General features: G+C 62.0%; 7 protein-coding genes across 7 annotated transcripts; 4 read left to right on the forward strand and 3 right to left on the reverse strand.

The window, feature by feature from the left end:
* Positions 1 to 1,403: 1,403 nt before the first annotated feature.
* Positions 1,404 to 2,959, forward strand: VTJ83DRAFT_3071 (uncharacterized protein; the record flags this gene model as incomplete). Its single annotated transcript, XM_071009412.1, has 5 exons — positions 1,404 to 1,611; positions 1,675 to 2,019; positions 2,094 to 2,451; positions 2,525 to 2,847; positions 2,910 to 2,959. The coding sequence occupies 5 exons, from the start codon at positions 1,404 to 1,406 to the stop codon at positions 2,957 to 2,959; spliced, it is 1,284 nt and encodes a 427-aa protein (XP_070866952.1).
* Positions 2,960 to 3,337: 378 nt separating this feature from the next.
* Positions 3,338 to 5,163, reverse strand: VTJ83DRAFT_3072 (uncharacterized protein; the record flags this gene model as incomplete). Its single annotated transcript, XM_071009413.1, has 3 exons — positions 3,338 to 3,700; positions 3,995 to 4,855; positions 5,017 to 5,163. 3 exons carry the CDS (start codon positions 5,161 to 5,163, stop codon positions 3,338 to 3,340), a joined length of 1,371 nt encoding a protein of 456 aa, XP_070866953.1.
* Positions 5,164 to 7,134: 1,971 nt separating this feature from the next.
* On the forward strand, positions 7,135 to 9,063 carry VTJ83DRAFT_3073 (uncharacterized protein; the record flags this gene model as incomplete). The annotated part of the gene is made up of 3 exons (XM_071009414.1): positions 7,135 to 7,543; positions 7,604 to 7,880; positions 7,977 to 9,063. The coding sequence occupies 3 exons, from the start codon at positions 7,135 to 7,137 to the stop codon at positions 9,061 to 9,063; spliced, it is 1,773 nt and encodes a 590-aa protein (XP_070866954.1).
* Positions 9,064 to 9,731: 668 nt separating this feature from the next.
* On the reverse strand, positions 9,732 to 12,596 carry VTJ83DRAFT_3074 (uncharacterized protein; the record flags this gene model as incomplete). Its single annotated transcript, XM_071009415.1, has 3 exons — positions 9,732 to 10,374; positions 10,436 to 12,270; positions 12,387 to 12,596. 3 exons carry the CDS (start codon positions 12,594 to 12,596, stop codon positions 9,732 to 9,734), a joined length of 2,688 nt encoding a protein of 895 aa, XP_070866955.1.
* Positions 12,597 to 14,356: 1,760 nt separating this feature from the next.
* VTJ83DRAFT_3075 (uncharacterized protein) lies at positions 14,357 to 15,796 on the forward strand (the record flags this gene model as incomplete). The annotated part of the gene is made up of 2 exons (XM_071009416.1): positions 14,357 to 14,604; positions 14,683 to 15,796. 2 exons carry the CDS (start codon positions 14,357 to 14,359, stop codon positions 15,794 to 15,796), a joined length of 1,362 nt encoding a protein of 453 aa, XP_070866956.1.
* An 89-nt stretch (positions 15,797 to 15,885) lies between these two features.
* VTJ83DRAFT_3076 (uncharacterized protein) lies at positions 15,886 to 16,794 on the reverse strand (the record flags this gene model as incomplete). The annotated part of the gene is made up of 1 exon (XM_071009417.1): positions 15,886 to 16,794. One exon carries the CDS (start codon positions 16,792 to 16,794, stop codon positions 15,886 to 15,888), a length of 909 nt encoding a protein of 302 aa, XP_070866957.1.
* Positions 16,795 to 17,847: 1,053 nt separating this feature from the next.
* VTJ83DRAFT_3077 (uncharacterized protein) lies at positions 17,848 to 19,621 on the forward strand (the record flags this gene model as incomplete). The annotated part of the gene is made up of 3 exons (XM_071009418.1): positions 17,848 to 18,139; positions 18,303 to 18,997; positions 19,181 to 19,621. 3 exons carry the CDS (start codon positions 17,848 to 17,850, stop codon positions 19,619 to 19,621), a joined length of 1,428 nt encoding a protein of 475 aa, XP_070866958.1.
* Positions 19,622 to 20,245: the final 624 nt, after the last annotated feature.

A 20,245-nucleotide genomic window follows, 5' to 3' on the forward strand; every position in this document is an offset into this window, starting at 1 on the left:
TTTGTAGAATGCTACGGTGTGGGAATTTGTTCACTACACCGGAACCCAGGTGGCACAGTTCCTCTCACCTCTCTGGCGGATTCAAGGGTGCCTCCTGCGGGGTGCTATGTGGAAGGAGGGCGAGTTTGCGTTTCCTGGGATTGAGGTGGAGGGTAGGATACGGAGTTAGCAGTGGTGGGTGTCAAAAAAGCCGAACCGATCCAAACACCCGGTAGAGGAGTGACAGTGACGCCATCGAACTCGCCCGAGGCGTCAGAGGTCTTGAAGATGCAATGCATGGTGACATTGCGCACGGGTGTCCAACGCGGGGGGTGGGGGGGGGGGTGGGTGGGGTGTGTTCATATCCATGACAGACAGCGTTGGTTCTGTGCGGATCTTCTTGTTGTTGTTGTTGTTTCTGTTGTTGAGAGGCGTCTTCTTGAAGCCGTGCTGTTTGCGTTATGAGGAGAGGTAGGCAAGGTGGTAATTCATCATGCTTATCCTTGGTGTCACTTTTTCACTCTCGGGACAATGTGATCCCTCAGGAAGCGAGACGGGTCGGGGCGGGACATTGTAGTCCCCTCTTCGGCCGCCGAGTGCCGGCTTTGGCCGAAAACCCCCCCCCTGCCTGATTGATAAGATGAAAGAGCGATAATCTCTGCAGATGATCCGGCTTGCAGGGGTTGGCTGTGGAGCCTCGGGTGTGGGGAGCCGAGGGTTGGTGGAGCCATGATGAGTAAAAAATGTTGCACATTCCGTTGAAAATGCGACAGTTGGGGAGGGGGGGGGGGGGGGGAGGGTGCAAGAGGAACCTGACCCAATTGACGCTGTTGTGCACCTCCACTTCAAGAGCTGAAGATGATTCCTTCCAGCGCCCGACGCCGGGTGAGGGATTGGGTTTGTTGGACGCTTGGAGAGCGGCAGGAGTAGAGCGGGAAGACAGGCAACAAAAGTGGACCTCAGGTCTAATCGATCGGACCGGGAGGGAGCGAGGATCCCATCACAAGAGAAAAAAAAAAAAAAAAACCAAAAAAAAGCCGACACCGCCTCATACGCAGTAATTTCCACCGTCCGTCTCTTGACACTTGGACCTAGGCCCACCCTCGGCCCCCCGGGACAGGCCCCGTAGCTGCATCGGCAGAAGGGGGAACGAAAATGGACGCCTCACGCGGCCCAGGGACTTGAAGAGGGGAAGCTTAGCTGGTCCCGAGGCACCACCGCCCCTTTTACGTAGTATATTACGTTTTCTCCTTCTTCCACGAACGTTCCTTGGGTCGACTCTGTTGCACAGGACCGGCTGATCTATAGATCCATCGCCACGTTGCTTCTTTCTCCTCGCTGTTCCGTCCTCACAGTTCCCTCCGGTCCCCCTCCAGTCCTCCTCCAGCCCAGTCCGGTCCGGTCCTGTCTCCAGCCTCTTCACCATGGGATCCCTTCCCGAGCCCCAACCCTTTCGGGTTCTGATCGCTGGCGGTTCCTATGGCGGCCTCGCCGTCGCCGTCAACCTGCAAGATCTCTGCCGTGGGCTCCCGGCGCGGTCTGGGCCGCAACCCGAGGACGGTGAGGCTCCACCGACGGCGGCGCCCCAGATCCCCATCGATATCACCATCGTCGACGAGAGGGATGGCTACTGTTGGTTCCCACTGCCCCATGGCTTTGTCTCTGTCCCTGCCGATTGTCTAACACGCAAGACAGACCACACCATCGGCACCCCTCTGGCGCTGGCGTCCGAGTCGTTCGCCGACAAGTTCTGGATCAAGTACGCCGACATCCCCGCCTTGAGGGCTCCCAACCTGCGCGTCCTCCACGGCTCCTTTAAGTCGGTCGACCCGGAACGCAAGGTGGCCACCTACGTTCCCCACGGCAGCACCGATGCGCCGTTGGGGCTGCTGTATGACTACTTCGTGGCCGCCACGGGTCTCCGCCGCGCCTGGCCCGTTGTACCTCAGTCCCTGCGCAGGAAGCAGTACCTGTTTGAGATGGGTGACCACACCCGCGCCATGGCGTCCGCGCGGCATGGCGTGCTTGTTGTCGGTGGTGGTACGTCTTTGTTTTCCAAGTGTTTTCCCCTTTTCAACCTCCCTTGGCTGATTATTTTTCCCCTTCCGTTTCAGGCGCCGTCGGCATTGAAATGGCCGCCGAGCTCAAAACCTTGCAGCCGCACCTCAACGTGACGCTCGCCCACTCGCGCGACACGCTGCTGTCGTCGGAGCCACTGCCTGACGAGTTCAAGCAGCGCACCCTCGATCTGCTGCGCGAGACGGGCGTGGACGTGCTGCTGTCGCACCGCGTGGAGCGTGCCGAGGAGGTCAAGGACGACGCCGGGAACCTGTGTCTCAGGGTCCACTTTACCAACGGTCGCTCAAAGCTGGTTGATCATGTGTCGATGGCCATCTCGCGGCCGGTTCCGTCGACGACGTTCCTTCCACCCAGCGTTCTGGATGAGGAGGGCTATGTCAAGATTCGGTCCGAGTAAGTCCGCTGCCGTGCTCTTCATTCCCCTCCCCCCCCCGAGAATCTCACGGCTAACCTTCCTTGCCTACAGCCTCCGCTTCCCCGCGGACGCTCCCAACTCGACCGTCCACTTCGCTGTGGGCGACCTCGTCCGCTGGTCGGGCATCAAGCGCTGCGGCGCCGCCATGCACATGGGCTATTACGCCGCTCACAACATCCACCAGCACATGAAAGCCGTGGCGGCTGCCGCCCGCGGGATCGAGGAAGACCCTGAGGACAAGCAGCTGGATGAGATCCTGCCTGCCATGGGCATCGCCCTGGGCAAGAAGGCGGTGGGGTACTGGAAGGAGGCGGGGGTCGTATCGGGAGAGAAGGAGATGAAGGATTTCTTTGGGGATGATCTGGGCTTTTCGAGTAAGAGTCTCTTTTGAACATTGGTCGCAATGACGATGGTCATGAGCTAACAACGGACACAGTTTGCTGGAATCATCTGAAGCTCGGGGAAGATGGGATTGAACAATGTTGATTCCGGAATTTGCACGGCGTTTGGGTTGGGTTGGACTGGGTCGGGTTGGGTTGGATGGACTTTTTTGGGCATGGGATAAGGGATGCTTTTCTTTTGCATAATTATTACATGGCTGGCTGAATGCACACAAAGATACATGTACATCATGATGGGCCTTATGTCGGCCGACACTAGGCACCTCTTATCTTCCTGATTTATTTCCCGGGTACAAATGAACAAGAAAAACCAGACAATTCTCTATCCGTACCTCAGATAGGTAGGCATGCAGCACGCGAAATTTACACATGATATTGACGCAATGCTTCAACATCCCAACTGTTTTTGTTTTCTTCCCCATCATCTTTCCAACTTGTTAGCCAATTGTACCGCGCGTTCGCCTTAGAGCTTCGGCACCAAGCCCAACCCCGTCCCTCCCATGACCTTGTCGTTATCGTCGAGCGGGCACAGCTGGAAGAACCTTTCCCGGGAGCAGCGCACGAGGGCCGAGCGCTTGTGGGGCATGTCGATGAACTTTTCAAGGCCGAAGCCGTGGATCAGGTCGTACATGAGCACGGGGGTGTTTGTGTACTTTGGCTCGCCGACGACGCAGCCCGTGCGCGGGTCGTCGAGGAAGAGGTAGTGCATGAGGCTCGACCACCAGGCGCTGACGCGGTGGGGGCCGCGGTACCGCACGTCGCCGACCAGGCTGTGCCGGCCGCGGTCGTAGTCGCCGGCCGGGTAGTAGGCGCCGATGGGGTCCTCCTATCGTACGGCCCGTTAGCCTTTCTCTCTCTCTCTCTCTCTCTCTCTCTCTCTCTCTCTCTCTCTCTCTCTCTCTCTGTGTGTGTGTGTGTGTGTGTGTGTGTGTGTATGTGTGTGTGTTCTTTCTGTCTCGTCGATAGAACGCAAAAAAAAAAAAAAAAAAATGAGAGAAGAAAATGAGAGAAGAAAACGAGAGAAGAAAATGAGAGAAGAAAAAGAGTGAAAACAAGAGTGAAAACAAGAGTGAAAATATTAGACAAGAAAAAGAGAGAAGAAAAAGAGAAAACAACATACCTTGGCCCAGTACACCTCAAAGTAGGCAAAGTAGGTCTCGTCGAACCGCGCCAGCACGGCCAGCTGGTGCGCATCCTCGGCCACCCGCCGCAGGTACTCGACGTGCTGCTCGCGCGACCCCGTCAGGTTCCACCCCTGGCTCACGCGCGGGTCGTTCTGCCACGCGTGGAACAGGTCGACGTGCTCCTGGTCGCCGACGTCGAGCGCCACCATGCTGAAGGTCTCGCGCAGGTGCGGGATCCACCGGCTGTACAGCACGCTGCCCGGCGCGGGCTTGGTGCGGCGGCGCGGGTGCCAGACCAGCGCGCCCTGGGCCTGGGCCTGGGCCTGAGCCTGAGCCAGGGAGGAGGACGAGGAGGAAGAAGAAGAAAGGGAGGAGGACGACCCGGCCACGGAGGCGACATACTCGGGCGGCGGCAAGGGGTAGGCGGAGAGGTCGAGGCCGATGGCGTCGGCGGCGTGCTGCTCGGGGGCCCAGGCGGGGCGGGGGCCGAAGGGGGAGCCGGCGCCTTGCCAGAAGGCGCTGCGCGAGATGAGCAGCTCGGCGTCCTCGTCGGCCGTCGACCCCTCGGCGGCCGAGGCGGCGGGAGGGTGCGGGACGGCCAGCCCGACCGCCATCAGCTGCCGCGCGAGCCGGTCCCTTGCGCCGCGCCCGGCGTCGCGGTCGTCCAGGTGCAGGCGGAAGGCCTCCTCGGCCGGGCGGACGGTGAAGACGGCGTAGACGAGCAGCCAGAGCTGGGCGATGGTGGGCGCTGCTGCTGCCGCCGCCGCCGCGTCGCCTCCTTGGGACCAGCGGACCGTGACGGCCGGGTTGCGGCGGGCGCGGGCCCACGGGGTGTTGTTGGCGTCGGCGGGGCGGCGCTGGAGGGGAGGTCGCGCGGCTCGGTGAAAGTGAGCGTCGTGGTGGTGCGGAGAGAGGGCGGGAGGGAGGGTGTGCTGGTGCTATCGCTGCTCTTGCTGCTGCTGCCGCTGCCGCCGCTGCCGCCGCTTTTTGCCGGTGGTGGTTGTGCGTCGCGGGGCACGAGGTGGTACCAGCCGGTGCTGCCGTCCACGGCGGCGGCTTGCTGGACGTGGTAGGCCGTTTGGTACGGGTGCGGCAGCTTCAGGACCGGGTCTGAAGAAGCAGCGTAGGCGGCGAAGGACCGCGGGGGTTTTGTTGACGAGACCATGGTGGATGGGGATAGATTGCAGTCGTATCGCTCTTGTAAGTGTCACAATGTCCAACGACAACAACAACAACAACAACAACAACAACAACAACAACAACAACAACAATGCTGACGACGACAACAACGACGACGACGAGAGGAGTGACCGAGGGGCGGCAGAGATGCTTGTACAAAATGCCTTCTAGTGCTGGTTTCCCGTCACATGGTGTCGTCCTGTCACCACCTGCAGCTCCAACAGACTTCGGGGATGGAATCCATTGGCATCCACTGCATACGACCCGGACCCGGACCAGGACCAGGACCAGGACCAGGACCAGGGCCAGAAAGAAGCCAACGCCAGGACCAAGACCAAGACCAACGCGACCGACGGACTGGAGACCCAGGTACAGTATGTACATACATGCCTAGGTTCTAGCTACGATATTTGGCGCTGCGCAAAGTACCGAACTCGTCTGCCGCCGCCGGTTTCACAGCCCCTCCATTCTCCATTTCGCGCTGCAGGCCGTTCCCTGGCCTGTCATGGCCGAGGAAGCCCGCCGGGTCCGGGGGGTGATGATGACCGTGGCCAATCAACGACGGCGCTTCCATCTGATAACCTAAATGCTACTTTTGGCGCGGCAGAGGGGGGGGGGGGGGGGGGGGGGTAAAGATCAGACAAACCGAATGCCCTTCCTTGGCAAAAAAAAAACCGATCTCGGAGGATGCCGGAAGACCAACCCTCCCCTGACCGTCGTCACCTCATCAAACCTGCTCATGGTCTTTCCATATGCACTTGGGCATGGAAGAAATTGATGGATCTTGAATAAAAGGAAAAAGATACAATAAAAGAAAAAAAAAGACGGGAGGGATTCAGGCTGCAAGGACAGGAAAGAACCGAGAGAAGAGTGACGGGAGCCTAGCCCTCCTCCTTCCTCCTTGGCACGGCGAGTTATCAGATCCAGAAAGACCCTGGCGACGTTGAGGGATTTTGCCGGGAAAGGACGGCCCAAAAATCACACCACTTCTCGGGGCCCTGTCGCATGAAACGAAATTTTTTTGGGGGGTTGCTTTCTTCTTTCTTGTTCGAGCCGCGAATCCTCCTCGGCTGGAGCGAGGGTGGAGAGTTCCACCGTCCGCAGCATCCGCTGCTCACAACCCAAAGGGGCATCCTCCCGCTCCGTGTTCCATCTCCAAGCTGAGGACGCCCAGGTGGCAGCATGGCGTCGTATTCGCACATGAGCCTTTTTGCTCCTTGCTGTACTGCGTACTATACGTACCTGTATACGCTGTCAAGGACACGCACGACCCCCGGGACCGGATCGATACAATGGCCGCCACTGCTGTGACTCGCGGCGACATCGCTCCCGACGGCGAAGGAGAGGGGATGGGGGATGCAGATGACCCAAGCCAGGCCAAGAACCCTTGCTCGAGCATTCCGTATGGGGGGGTGGGCATGCAGCCAGGACGGAGGAGAGGTGGGAGGGGGGTCGGCCCACCACGCCGCAGGCGTCGATCTAATCGATCCATCAGATAATCGCAACAGCTGGCTAGCTCACCAAGCCAAGGGGACAACGAGCGATGGAACCCCGCGGGGACCATGGAGCCAGAAACTGGAACGCCCTCTGCATGGTCCGGCACACGGAAAAGTCTTTGCCGACCAGCACCGGCCCATCACGGCCATGGCCGCGCTGTACCGAGCCATCCATCCTTCCATTGCGTGCTATTATGTACTGAATGTCTCCCTCCCTTCCCCCCGTCCGCTCGGTTCCGAAGATCTGGTCCTCGTGTTTCGTTGACGCCTTGTCCCTCCCCCAGCCCTGCGACGCTCCGCTCATGCTGTAACACATACACACATACACACACACACACGCACACACACATACACACACACACACACACACACACACACACACACGCACGCACACATACACACGCACACACACAGTGAGAGAGAGAGAGAGGGAGAGAGAACAGAGCGCTGCAACATCCAACATGTCGGTCCAGGTTCCAGAAATCCGCCGTCCCGAGGACGACGGCATCGTCCTCCCCCAGCCCCAGAAGCCCTCGCTGCTCTTCGGGCCAACAGACCCGCCCCTGGTGGACTTGACCCTCGGCGAGCTGCTCAACCTGCAGTGCCTGCATCACGGCACGCGGGAGGGCCTGGTGATACCCTGGACCGGCGCGCGATGGACCTACAACGAGCTCAACCACCACAGCCGCCTGCTGGCCGGCGCCATGCTCGAGATGGGCATCGGCGTCGGGGATCGCGTCGGCATCATGGCCGGCAACTGCGAGCAGTACGCCGCCGTCTTCTTCGCCGCCACCAGGATAGGTGCCATCCTCGTCATCCTCAACAACACGTACACCCCGAGCGAGGCGCAGTACGGCCTGGACTTTACCGGTAGGCGCCGGCCACCCAACCTCTTGCTCTCCTCGACGCCGGCTTCTAACGCGGTCCCAGAATGCAAAATTTTCTTCACCACCAAGAACATCGGCCGGCTTGACCAAAGGCCGCTGCTCACCCAGCTGGCGGCGAGGCCGTCCGGGCCCAAGGTGGTGATCCTCCGCGGCGACGCCGACGGCTACGCCACCTACCAAGACCTGCTCGCCCAGGGCTCGCGGGTCGACCCCGACCACCTGTACCAAGCCGAAGCCAAAGTCCTGCCTCACCTGGTCTGCAACCTCCAGTTCACCAGCGGCACGACGGGCCACCCCAAGGCGGCCATGCTTACCCATCAGTACGTGACCAGCCGGCCTCCAAATAGGAGAAAGCGGCACCCGACGGCCGTCCTCTGCTCGTTTGGCTGACGCGTTTGACCGTTCCTCTTGACCAGCAACATCGTCAACAACTCCCGCTTCATCGGCGACCGCATGCGGCTCACCCCCGCCGACGTGCTCTGCTGCCCGCCGCCCCTCTTCCACTGCTTCGGCCTCGTGCTCGGCCTCATGGCCGTCGTCACGCACGGCGCCAAGATCGTCTACCCGGCCGAGGTGTTCGACGCCCCCGCCACCCTGCGCGCCATCCTCGCCGAGCAGTGCACCGCCGTCCACGGCGTGCCGGCCATGTTCGACAGCCTGCTCGCCCTCCCCGAGGCCAAGGACCTTCAGCCCGGCAAGAACGGCCTGCGCCTGCGCACCGGCATCATCGCCGGCGCCCCCGTGCCGCGCTACCTCATGGAGCAGCTCGTGTCGCGCCTGGGGATGCGCGAGTTCACGTCGAGCTACGGGCTCACCGAGGCGTCGCCCACCTGCTTCAACGCCTTCACCGACGACCCCATCGCCACGCGCCTCGCGACCGTGGGCACGCTCATGCCCCACGCCATGGCCAAGATTGTCGACCGCGACGGCCGCATCGTGCCCGTGGGCACGCGCGGCGAGCTCTGCATCGGCGGCTACCAGCTCCAGGCCGGCTACTGGAACAACTCGGAAAAGACCAACGAGGTCATGGTGCGCGACGACCAGGGGGTCCTCTGGCTGCACACGGGCGACGAGGCCGTCTTTGACGAGCGCGGCTACTGCACCATCACGGGCCGCTTCAAGGACATCATCATACGCGGCGGCGAAAACATCTACCCGCTCGAGATCGAGGAGCGCCTCGTCGCCCACCCGGCCGTCGCCGCCGCCGTCGTCGTCGGCCTCAAGGACGCCCACTACGGCGAGGTCGTCGCCGCCTTCCTCCAGCTCGACCCGGCCCGCGAGCCCGCCCAGCGGCCCGCCGACGACGAGGTGCGCGCCTGGGTCCGCAAGGCCCTGGGCCGCCACAAGGCCCCCGCCCACGTCTTTTGGCTCGGCCTGGACGGCGTCCCGGCCTCGGTGCCCCTGACGGGCAGCGGCAAGGTGCGCAAGTTTGAGATGGCCCAGCTGGGCAACAAGATCCTGGACGAGAGGGCCAAGACGACGAGCGCAAAGGCGAAGCTTTGAGCCTTTTTTTTTTTTTTTTTTCTTTTTTGGTCTCTTTGTTTTTCTTGACGTGCTGTTTGGCATTTTTGAAGGGCAGGTAGGTACAGGTAGTGCATCTCTCCAGGCGTTGAGCGGTGGGAGGGTGGGGCAGAAAAAGTAGTAATGTCACTCAATAGACAAGATTGATGATGATACGTGGGTTGGGGGGAGGGATTGTGAGTCGAGTCTTTTGTTGTTGGAATAGGATAGCATGTGTGTACTGTGTACTGTAGTATGGATGAATTACAACATGGCTGGGTTTGTATAGGAGGGTCCTGTGAATACAACAGGACAACCCATGGCAACGAACAGGGTCCTTGTGAGCATCCCTCGAGAACACCACATCCTATTGCTGATGAGGACATGCTCCCTTACGTGCATCGTGTTAATATCGTTAGTACCGGGGCGGCACGCTCCCGCCATCCCAGGACCCCACCACCCTGGGCTCAGCATCATGCAAGGCACAAGACGCCGAGGACCGTCCGTCGTCGTCGTCGGAGGAGGAAACCATGAATGCTATTCCTATATACCCATGCTGGCTATCTCTGCTGAGCGTATCTCATGCCCCAAACTCCCCAGGGCGCCTCCCCTCTCCCCATCATGACCGTGTTCCTCGCGCCCATCCGCCGCCACAGCCCCAGCGCCACCGCCTAGGGCACGGGGTATCTCAATTTGGACTGCGGCAGCGACGCCCTCCTCTCCGACGGCCCTTGCCCCTTCCCGTTGCCCACCGCCGCCTCCGTCCCAGCGGCGGCAGAAGCGGCATACGGGTCCGCATCGCTCATCAACCCTCCGTCCGACGCCTGGGAGCCCGCATCCTCCCCTCCTGCACCCGTGCCGATGCCGGTGCCGGTGCCGATGCCAGTGCCGTTGCCGTTGCCGTTGCCACCCGCAGCCAGGGCGAGGTAGGTCGCGGGAACAAGGGGCTCGTCCATCGTTGGCGCTGGTGTTGGGTTCGGGTTGGGGCTCGGGGTCCGGGTCCGGCTCTCTTGCTCGACGCCGACCGAGGCGCTAGAGCTCTCGGGAAAGGTCGCTGCTGCGGTTGTCATGGTTGTCGCAGTCGTTGCTGTCGTCTTCCTTCTCGTCGACGTCGCCCGCGACACCCCCTCCCCCTCCAGCAACCGCAACGGCTCCTTCTCCGGCAGCAAGAACTCCGAGATGGCGAGGCCACCCTCCACGGGCCTTCCCGAGCGCATCTGCCCATGGCTCTTGGCATTCCTCATCAACCTCGGAGCTCTGCGACCGTCGCGCGCGGCGCCCGGCCGACGATCGACGCCGTTTCCCCCCCTTTCCCTGACGGCCCAGCGGGCGCATCCTCAGCTCCAGCCGTCCCCCGTCCCCCTCCTCGTCCGACCCGCTCTCGCTCTCGCTCTCGCTCGCGCTGTCCCCATAAAACGGGCCTGCGTGCCTCGCCGCGGCGAGCTGGATGCTTGCGCCCGACCCGCGGCGGCACGTCATGTTCGCTCGTTCCTCGACGGGGCTCATGCCGGCGACGCTCGGCGGCTGGGTCGCGAAGTAGTAGGGAGCGGTAGTCGTCGTGGTAAGAGGGACGAGGCTCGTGACGCCGGCAGCCCAGGGGATAGCAGGAGCGGCGGCGTCGCCGCTCGGGTGGCGGGGGCGGCTCGGCGCCCCCCTCAGGACCAAAGGCCGAGGGGCGACGCCCAGGGCGCGGCGCAGGTCGACCTGGCTCTTGGAAAAGACGACGCGGGTGCGCAGGGCGTGGACGGCCTTGTCGAGAGCGAGCTCGATGGCGAGGCGGTGGCGGATGCGGGACATCTTGGGCCAGGTGGCGCGCTCTCCTATCAGGCAGTGGCGGTGGAGGAAGTCGGGGGTGGGGTTCTTGAGCATCAGCGGCAGGTCCGAGAGCGGGATCTCGGGCAGGATGTTGATGTCGCCCGAGTACTTTTGGCTGATGACGGAGAGGACCTTGGTGAGCAGGTTAGGGAAGATGCCAAGCTCGGCCAGAAACTGCATGCGGTAGAGGCCCTCTTCCTTGATGATGGAGGCGAGGCTCTCGATGCGGTCGTTGCGGCCCTGGCGGGCTTGTTGTTGTTGTTGTTGTTGCTGCTGCTGCTGCTGCTGCCGTTTGTGCAACTGCCCGGGGACGACCTGCTCGTCCTTGGGGAGGAACGGAACGACGTGGGGGTTGACCTGGGAGACGATGAAGTGGTTGACGTTGAACATCTCGGCGAGGCGCGTCATGGGCAGGTCGTTGTCGACGGAGCCGTCGATGAACTGCTGCGGGGTGGGGATCCAGGGCTCGAGGGCGCCCGTCTCTGGGTGCTTCATAAGCAGGGGGTGGCCTTGAAAGACGAGCGGCACGGAGCACGAGGCGGCGACGGCCGACCAGATGAGCACGTTGGGGGCGGTGACGTAGTTGAGCAGGCGAGGCACGTCGTACATGGAGGCCGACGAGACGCAGATGTTGCAGATGCGGCGGGTGCGGTTGTAGGCCTCGCGGAAGGTGATGTCGCCGAGCCAGGAGCGCATGACGCGCGTCAGGTTGCTGATGTCGGCCCAGCTGCCCCGGGTGAGGAGGCCCCGGATGTGGTCGGCCATGGTCTCGTCCTCGCTGCTAAACACGTTCAGGTCTCCGTACTCGAAGGTGCTGACCAGGGCGGGCAGCTCCTCGTCCTTGCGGGTGCACACGATGGAGCAGACGATGGAGCCGGCCGAGGCGCCCGAGATGATGCGCGGCAGGAGGTTCTGCTCGAACAAGGTCTTGAGCACGCCGATGTGGGCCATGCCGAAGGTGGCGCCTCCGCTGAGGAGAAGGGCGCTGCGGCCGAAGCTCTGGCGGGCGTACACCATGCCCTCGAGCAGGTCGCGCGGATCCACGTCGGTGCGGCGCATGCCCATGTCGACGACGGTGTTGATGGTGTCGACGGCCGACCGGACGTAGCGTTCGATAAGCGCCTTGGTTCCGATGTAGGAGCGGAGGTAGAGATGGGTGCTGCCCATGCCTCCCACGTCTCGCGACAGGGCCGTCCTGATGAGATACATCATGCCGTTGATGTCGCAGCTCGCACGGGCGGCGTCCAGGGCTTGCAGCTTGGCGCGGATCATGTCGGGCTGGTACTCGGCCTCTCCCGCGTCGTCGTCGTCGTCGTCGTTGAGCTTCCAGGCATCGTTGCCTTCGAACTTGTCGAGCTCCTTGGCGGCCGCCTCCCACTCGTCGAACGTCTTGGCCTTTTTTTGTTTGCCTCAACGGCGCCGTCAGCTTGGACATGGGCCTTTCCGGCGGCGGCGGACTCTGGAGGCGGCGCGGTGAGAGGGGGGAGAAAGGGGGTTGGTGGGTGGCTTACGTTTAGCATGCGACCCTCGAGAGTCAGTTGATGTTCTTCTCTCCTCCGGTCGGCGTTCTCCGACTCGAACACGTTAGCGCGCAACGACAGGACGGCATTGCCGGCGCCGTGGACGAGACGGGACACGGGAGAGGCATCGTAGGCGCGAAACTTTGACTTCCTCCGGGGATTTGGGTCGGCAAGCGGGTTGTGGACGAGGAGGTCAGGCATCTCCAGGAGGGTCATGGAGATTTAGGCGGCCGCGCGAGGGAAAGGATTCGGAAGAGGAAAGCGGCGGACGACGAGGGGGGACGACTCGGGAGTGTAGGTTCTAGGTTCCTTGAGGTGAGACAGCGCGTTCGGGCGGCGTGTCGGTGGAAACGAGTCGTCCGATAAGGGAGGGTTCCGACGATCCCAGGACGTGAATCAACCCACCCAATGACGTACCGCTGCCGCCGTACGTTGTCCAGGGTAGAGATGTCGAGGTAACTTATTTGTATGGGGAAGGATGGTGGAGAGGGAGAGAGAGAGAAAGAGAAGAAGAGATTCGCTCCGTCGCTCAGGAGAGGAAAATACAAGCCAAGGAATGCTGGAGGGAGGATTGACGCTGTTGATGGAAACAAGAAACAAGACCGGGGTTCACCTCTTTATTCCATCATCCATCCATCCATCCATCCATCCCACGATCTGACGATCCGGGCAGCGAATATATAGTTGTCTAGTTCCCTAGAAAACTCACACAGGACCAGAGCGTAGGGCCGGTACGGAAAGAAGGGGATGAGATGGAGAAGGTTTCCGCTTGTGAGGTGGCTTGGTGCGAGGGTTTGCATGTTTCATTGTTTGTCGGGGTTGGCCCCGGGCTATGAATGCCGCCTTCCAGGTTGTCGGTCGCTCTCTGGGAGCATGTGCAATGGCGAAACCTGCTTGAGAGAGGCCACCTGACGGACAGAAGGGCCCGTTCCTCCATACCCAAAGGGGAAATGTGTAATGTGGGGGAGGAAGCTGGGCCGGATACAAAGATCGCGGGGGAAAGCGGTGTTGATCGGTGATTGGCCGGAGGGCCTGCCGAGCGGCGCCGCGGGAGCCGGGGCTTCGGGTGGGACGGACGGCTGATGCCCGGGTACTGTGTCATACGCAGTAATCTAGTAGACCACGAGCTACCCGCTTACGGCTCTGCCTCGACAGGTCGGGTCGTTGGCAAAAATAATAATAATAAAAAAAAAAAAGAGCCGAGACGGTATGTACTAGTACGCAGTATAACTAGTAGTATGTGCACAGTACCGAGGGATGGAAGGGGTCGGATCGGATAATAGGGGACAACATTCGAGGCCGTCCCATCGTCACGTTCCAGTGTTGAGTGTTTCTGCCACGCAGCTCTGTAGACCTAACGTTGGCCATAAGAAAAAAAAAAAAGAAAAAAACAAAAAGCCTCGAGTTCGAGCAGCGCAGACATCCATGGATGCAGGTGCTTGGACTCGGAATCACATGAAAGCGACGGACGGGAATGCATCATGACCCAAAGCTCGCTAGCTCACGTTGCCTTGGAGGGGGGGGAACTGGTACGGGGAGCCCCACCTCCTCTGACGGATCCACACCCTCGCGGGGGCTGCTAATCCGCATTGGGCTAGTCAGCGCGTCAAGATCGACATGGGCTCGCGATAACCGCCAAACGCAGAAGGCTGCATGTCGCTTTCTGAGCTTCCTTCTCTTGCGTGTTTGGTGGGTCGGCGTGCGAGGCCAGGCCACGCAATCTCTTTGCACGCGTCCATACCCGACGTCTGCGAGGTACTGTGTACTACTACCTTACCTACCTATGGCCACCCACCAGATATCTCACTTCGCCGTCATCATCTGGTGCCAATGACCGTTTCGCTCCCTCGCCGACACCACGCCAAAGTGCCTCTTCCTGGCGTCCGGTGAGAAGCGTTGGCGCAACACCTCGGACGCATGCATCCTTCTCTGCGCTGCCCGCACCGGCACCACGGCCCATCATGACCCTCCCGAAGCCGAGCCTGACCTTCACCCTGCCCAGTCTCCACGACGGCCTCCCCATTGACTGTCGCCTGTACCATCCGGCCTCGCTGGCCGCCTCCCCCCGCGCGCCCCCTTGGCGCAAACATGCCGCCGTCTTCGCCCACCCCTACGCCCCGCTGGGCGGCTGTTACGACGACGGCGTCGTCCAGCTCGTCGCCAGCACGCTGCTGAGCCAGGGCTTCCTCGTCTGCACCTTCAACTTTAGGTTCGCCCGAGTCTTGTCGGCCCCTGGCAACGCGAGGACGCAACGCTGACTGACTGCCCCTTCCTTCTCTGGGCTCAGAGGTGCCCATGGCTCAGCCGGGAGGACATCGTGGACCGCCAGGCCCGAGCGAGCCGACTACACGTCCGTCGTAGGCTTCTTGCTGCATTACGTGCACTTTCTCGACCCCTTCCGGCTGCCGCCGCGAAGCACGCCGACCGATCCTCCCCACGGAGCGCCGGCCCCCGAAGGCGAGGAGGAGACGTCGCAGGTCCGGATCCGCGCTCCCACCCCGACCCCCCCAGAGGGTGCCGGGGCATCCCCCGTGTTCCTGTCCGGAGGCTACTCGTACGGCGCCATGATCACCTCGCAGCTGCCCAGCCTCGCCACGATGGCCGCCCTGTTCGACGCTCCAGAGCTGGGGAGCCACGCCGCCGAAATCCGACTGCGCGCCCAGCACCTGGCCGAGGCGCAGAACGCGGTGCTGGCCGCCGCCAGAGAAGCCGCCGCCGACCGCCTTCGGCCGGCATCCCCTCGACGACATGTAGGAGGGCTTCGGGTCGGCGGCGACGAGGAAGGCCGCAAAAGCCACGAGACGCGCCGCTCCCGGTCGGCCGAGTTCGAGGAGGCGATCCGGCACGGCGTCCACGAGCTCCTCGCGAGGACGAGGAAGGCGCATGGGCAGAAACCCGACAAAAGCCCCGATGGGACTGCTGCCGGGGATCCTTCTCCACGGGAGCATCCGCAGCCTGCTCGCCTTCCGCCCGTCGCCGACCGGACGGCCTTCCGGCCCGCCTACCTGCTCGTCTCGCCGCTGCAGGGCATCGTTACCAACCTGGCTGCCATGTCGTTTCCGGCGCTGCCGAGCCTCTCGGCCAAGCCCTGGTTCGGTAAGCCACCGCCGCTGAGGGATGACGAGGCTGCGTCGGAGGCCATGGCGGAAGAAGAAGAAGCAGAATCCAAGCTCGTGCAGAGCCCCACGCTGGCCATCTATGGCGACGATGACGTCTTTGTGCCCGTCCGAAAGCTGCGGGCCTGGAAATCTCGCCTGGAAGCCGTGCGGCCCTCCCTGTTCCGCGCGCATGAGGTACCGAGCGCGGGCCATTTCTGGGCGCAAGGGAACGCGGCCTCGACGCTGAGAGAGGCCGTCAAAGCATTTGCGTCATCGCTTCTGGACGACAAGGGCGCGCGCTGAGAGAGGGCAAAGCGCATCCAGCTGTTTCTACCGCTACTACTACTGCTGCCTGCCTTGTCCCCCTCCGAGCCCGGCTCCGATTCGGCCCGTCATGGGTAGCGGCTCCACGGAACCTCGAGGGCGCCATCCTCCCAGCCCGTCACGACCTGCACGCGCTTGGACCCGACAAAGCGGAAATACACGGTCCACGACTTGCGCTTGTACGGCCAGGGATCCGTGCCGAAGAAGGCGTTGGTCATGCGGACCTGGCCCCAGCGGCCCTCGAAATGGTTCGACAGCACCGTCAGCGCCGACGGGGTCTCGATCTTCTTGGGCCCGTACACCACCGCCAGGATGTCCACCTCGCCCTGGGGTCCCGCCCGCCACGCCCGCCCCACCCGTCCGTGCAGCACCCGCGGATCCCGCCGCCTCCCGCCCGCGCCGGAGCCGCCCGACTGCGCGCTGCACCCGTCCTCGCAGTCCTCCCCGAGAAACCTCATGGCCGCGCGCCGGCTGATGACCACCTTGGAAGGGTTCACGTCCTCGGGGACCGAGAGAAGGCGCATCTCGTTCAGGTCGTTTTCTGGTTCCTCCTCCTCCCCCTGGCCATGCCCGTCTTTCCCCTTGCCCTTGTCGTCGTCAAACCGATACAGCACCGTCAACACCTTGAGCTTGCCGGGCGCCGGGTCCGGCGTCAGGATCGTCCAGAGCGTCTTCATGTCGAGCGTCAGCTCGTCCAGCCCCGCCGCGAGCCTCTGCAGGTCCTGCGTGACGGTCACGCCGCCCCACGTGGCGCCCAGGATCTGCAAGGGGCCCGGGCGAGGGGCCGACAGGGACTCTTCGTAGCTGGGGATGGGCTCGAGGTGCGCGAGGGATTCGGCGTCGGCGAGCGAGAGGGTGGATGGCGCCGGGGTTGGCCGTTGGAGGCTGCTGCTGGTCGTGGCTGTGGCGTCGGTGGCGGTGGTGTGGAAGGACTCGAGCGAGGTGCGGGGACGGAGCTTGCGGTCGAGGTTTGTCATTGTGGAGCGGTGGTGTTTTGTTTTTGAGGATACGATTCGACAAAAGAGCAGTAAAGGTCAGGCGCCACACCACCGCGGTGAGTTGTGGGGACGAGCTTAGCGGGGAGAGGAAGAGGAGGAGGAGGAGGAGAAAGACGGGTCCTTTCAAGACGATGCTATGATATCAGCGAGTTGAAGCAGACTTGGTTTCGGGGATGGCAATGATAAAGATGACGGTCGGTGACAATGTTTGTGGTGATGTTTGTGATGGAAGGATGATGACAGGAAAAAGCGAGAATTGTCTCTTACGGAAAAAAAAAAAAACGAACGGAGGCACAGCCAGCCCGGACGCATGTTCAAGGTGAGGCTTACGCAGTACTTGACGACTACCAGGGCTGTCGTGGCATCCAATGCCAGGCGGCGGGGCAGCGCACTGGGTACTGGGTACTGCGTACGTAGCACACATGCCATGGAACGTGAGCTAGTTAGCCGAGACCTGGCAGTGGGGAGCGCTGACGAAAAGAGAGTGGGGGAGGGGAAAGGGAGGGGGGCCTGGCTGGTCCGACTTGGCTGACGGCTCCGTCTTTGCCACCTGCGGCCCGCCGCTGTGGCTCGATTGGGCGAAAGAGATGACAATTCTCCCCGGGCCCGGGGGTGTGTGACCAACGGGGCAGCGGTTCCCGGGGCAGACCTGGCCCCCTTAGGCACCGCATCCAGGCAAGCAAGCTGCTGTGAGACGAACAGAGCAGGTCCGGTGTCGGTGAGAGAAAGGGTGAACAGGTACACCTCTAGCTTACCTTAGGTACCTAGCTACCTACCTAGGTACCTTGCGTACCTCAAGTACCTAGGTAACTTGGCGGTAGCTAGTAGAGGGCCGAGGAGGCGGGGAATTCAAGCCCTTCCATTTCTCAGGTTGCGCATCCAAATAATACACTTCCTCGCTCGTGACGGAATGGAGCCTGCTTCTATCCCCTTGGATTTCCAACCAACAGCTCAGCTTGCTCCAACCCCTGAATCCCTCGCTGTCCTCTCTGTCTTGTCGTCAGGTGTGGTGAAGCAAGCGATCCCACGGCGATGGGACATGGCATGTTATACTCCATGACGGCCATGGAGCCGCCCTCGCTGCCGAGGCTCGTCCTGGTATTGCTTGCGCTGTTGCTGTTGTCGTTTCTTGCGAGACGGTCTCGGCCATCTAGGTCTCCAACAACACCACCCAAGCCGAGCTTGGGTGCGACAAGCACCATCAAGCACGAGGATGCCTCGAATCCCGGCCGGCCGGCCATAGAGCCTTTGAACGACCTCGACTGGGCTTCCACGTCACCGGCGGTCTTTCGTCCATTCAAGCCGGTGTATCACATCACCATGGGTACGGAAACTCCTTGTCCTGCTTGAAGCCCCCCTTGGAGACTGGGATCTGTGAATTGGACGTCGTGAGATGGGATGTGATGAGATCGGGGTCGGAGATGGCGCATGAGACGACTTGCACGCGCGCAAACACTCACACACACACGGTTCTCGACCGCTTTTAGCCATCCAAGCCACCACGCCGTCGGAGCTCATCGCCGTCGACCGCAACTACCTCGACCGCGTCACCTCCCGCCGCCGCCTCATTTCCGTCCACGGCCCGGCCGTCGCTGGCCTCCTGCCCACGGCACGGGCCGCCCGAGCGGTGGGCGACCTCTACGCCTATCTCTTAGGCCATTACCTTCCCCGGAGGTTTCCGTCCATGTTTGAGCTTGTCGCGACCGCCCCGCCCGAAGATGAAAGGCCCTGGCCACCGCCATCGCCGCCGGACCTGCGCGAGAACCAGGAGAAGCAAACGACCAAAGCCGTCTTGTTCCACAACAAGGTCGCCCGTCGCCGGTTCCCGCTCAACCCGCCCCCGGCCGATCCTCTCGAGATGCTCCGCATCCTAGGCGAGACGGTCGAGGACGACCTCTTTCTCCTTCTCCGGGACCCACCGGACGATGATGATAATAATAATGACGCTGCCGCCCACGATGACAGCAGCAGCAACAACAACAAGAACAACCACGGCAGCTCAGGCCAACACCGCGCCGTGGCTTTCGTCTGCTGCCACCCCTCCGGGTTCGATCCTTCCGAGAAACTGGGGAAGCGGCTGGTGGATATCCACGGTCCCGTGCCGGGGTACGAGAAGATCCAGGCGAGCATGGAGAGGTTCTTTGGACGGCTGGAGGTGGGCAGACCGGTGAAGAGGGTGAATGTATGTCCATCCCTGCCCCTCCCTTGCGCTTCACGTTCCCCATTGTGTTTTCCAAACAATGACCCCAGGTGTGCGGATGGAGGTGGCGTGAAGGAGCGAAGGGGTGAAGCATCGCTGGGGGGGGGGAACCGATGCGCTTCGCTGCTATCTTGGCTGGCTTTCTCTCTGACGTGCCGACGATAGTGGGGGATCCAGACGCATCCCGATCTTCACGCTCCCGCCTCCCATCGCGCCGCCCCTCGGGAGCCATCATCGCCGGCAACATCGGAGTCGGAGGAACCACAAGGCCAGGCCAAGGAAAACGCAGCCAAGACCGAACCCGACTTGGACGTCCGCAACTCTCACCTTCGCGTCGAGCTGCAAACCGTGACGCGACTGCCCAGGAGCGGCAGCAACGACGACGACAAGGGACTCGGCCATGACAACAGCGGCCAAGGACCGATTCTCTTTAGCTTCAAAACCCACCTCTACCCGCTCACCGCCCTCCGCGCCGAAGGCCACGGCCCAGCGCTGGCAGACGCCATCGAGGGCCTGCGGCACGGCAACGCGCCAGGCATGTGGGAGTATAAGGGGGCGGAGAGGTGGGGGAGGGGGTTGTGCGAGTTTTTGAGGTCTTCTGCGTAGCTGGGCAACCTTGAGGGAATTTAGGCATGCATGCATGTATGAAGGTATGGCGCGTGATGAGAGAGGGAGAGAGATTCAGAGTCAGAGCCGCTTTTGAATAGAACAGGCCAGAGCAGCCAACTACACCAAATCCCGAGGGCACCGGCTGCTGTTCTACAACGGCCAGCCTCATCCGTCATACGTACCATCACCAGGGAGTCCAACCTCCCCCTCCGCCAATCCCATGCCACAACATCGATGATCATCACGAGCCGGATCATGCTTGGCCAGAGAGAACCCATCTCTATCCCATACACTACAACCGTCTACCCAACGCCTCATCTGAACCCCCAAGCCCCGGAAGCAAACGGGTATTAACTGAAACCAATGGGCTGCCATATCTGCCCACAGGTCGTGGCGAGCGGCGGCCACGCCGCTATGACGCGGTGCTGCTACCAGCGAAGCGCCGAGGACGGTTTGCGGCGTGACAGCCAGACAAGGAGCAGCAGATACGAGCTGTGAAGGAGGAGACCGAGAGGGTTAAGCAGAGGGGAGGAGACGAGAGAGTAGCGGGCTGTCTGTTGTATGGAAGAAGGCGGGGGGTCGTTGCTTGGGCTGTGAGGATGCTTGGCTGACCGGCGAGGC

This window comes from Remersonia thermophila, chromosome 3 (genome assembly GCF_042764415.1).
Source record: "Remersonia thermophila strain ATCC 22073 chromosome 3, whole genome shotgun sequence".
In the NCBI taxonomy this organism is placed as follows: Eukaryota; Fungi; Ascomycota; class Sordariomycetes; order Sordariales; family Chaetomiaceae; genus Remersonia; species Remersonia thermophila.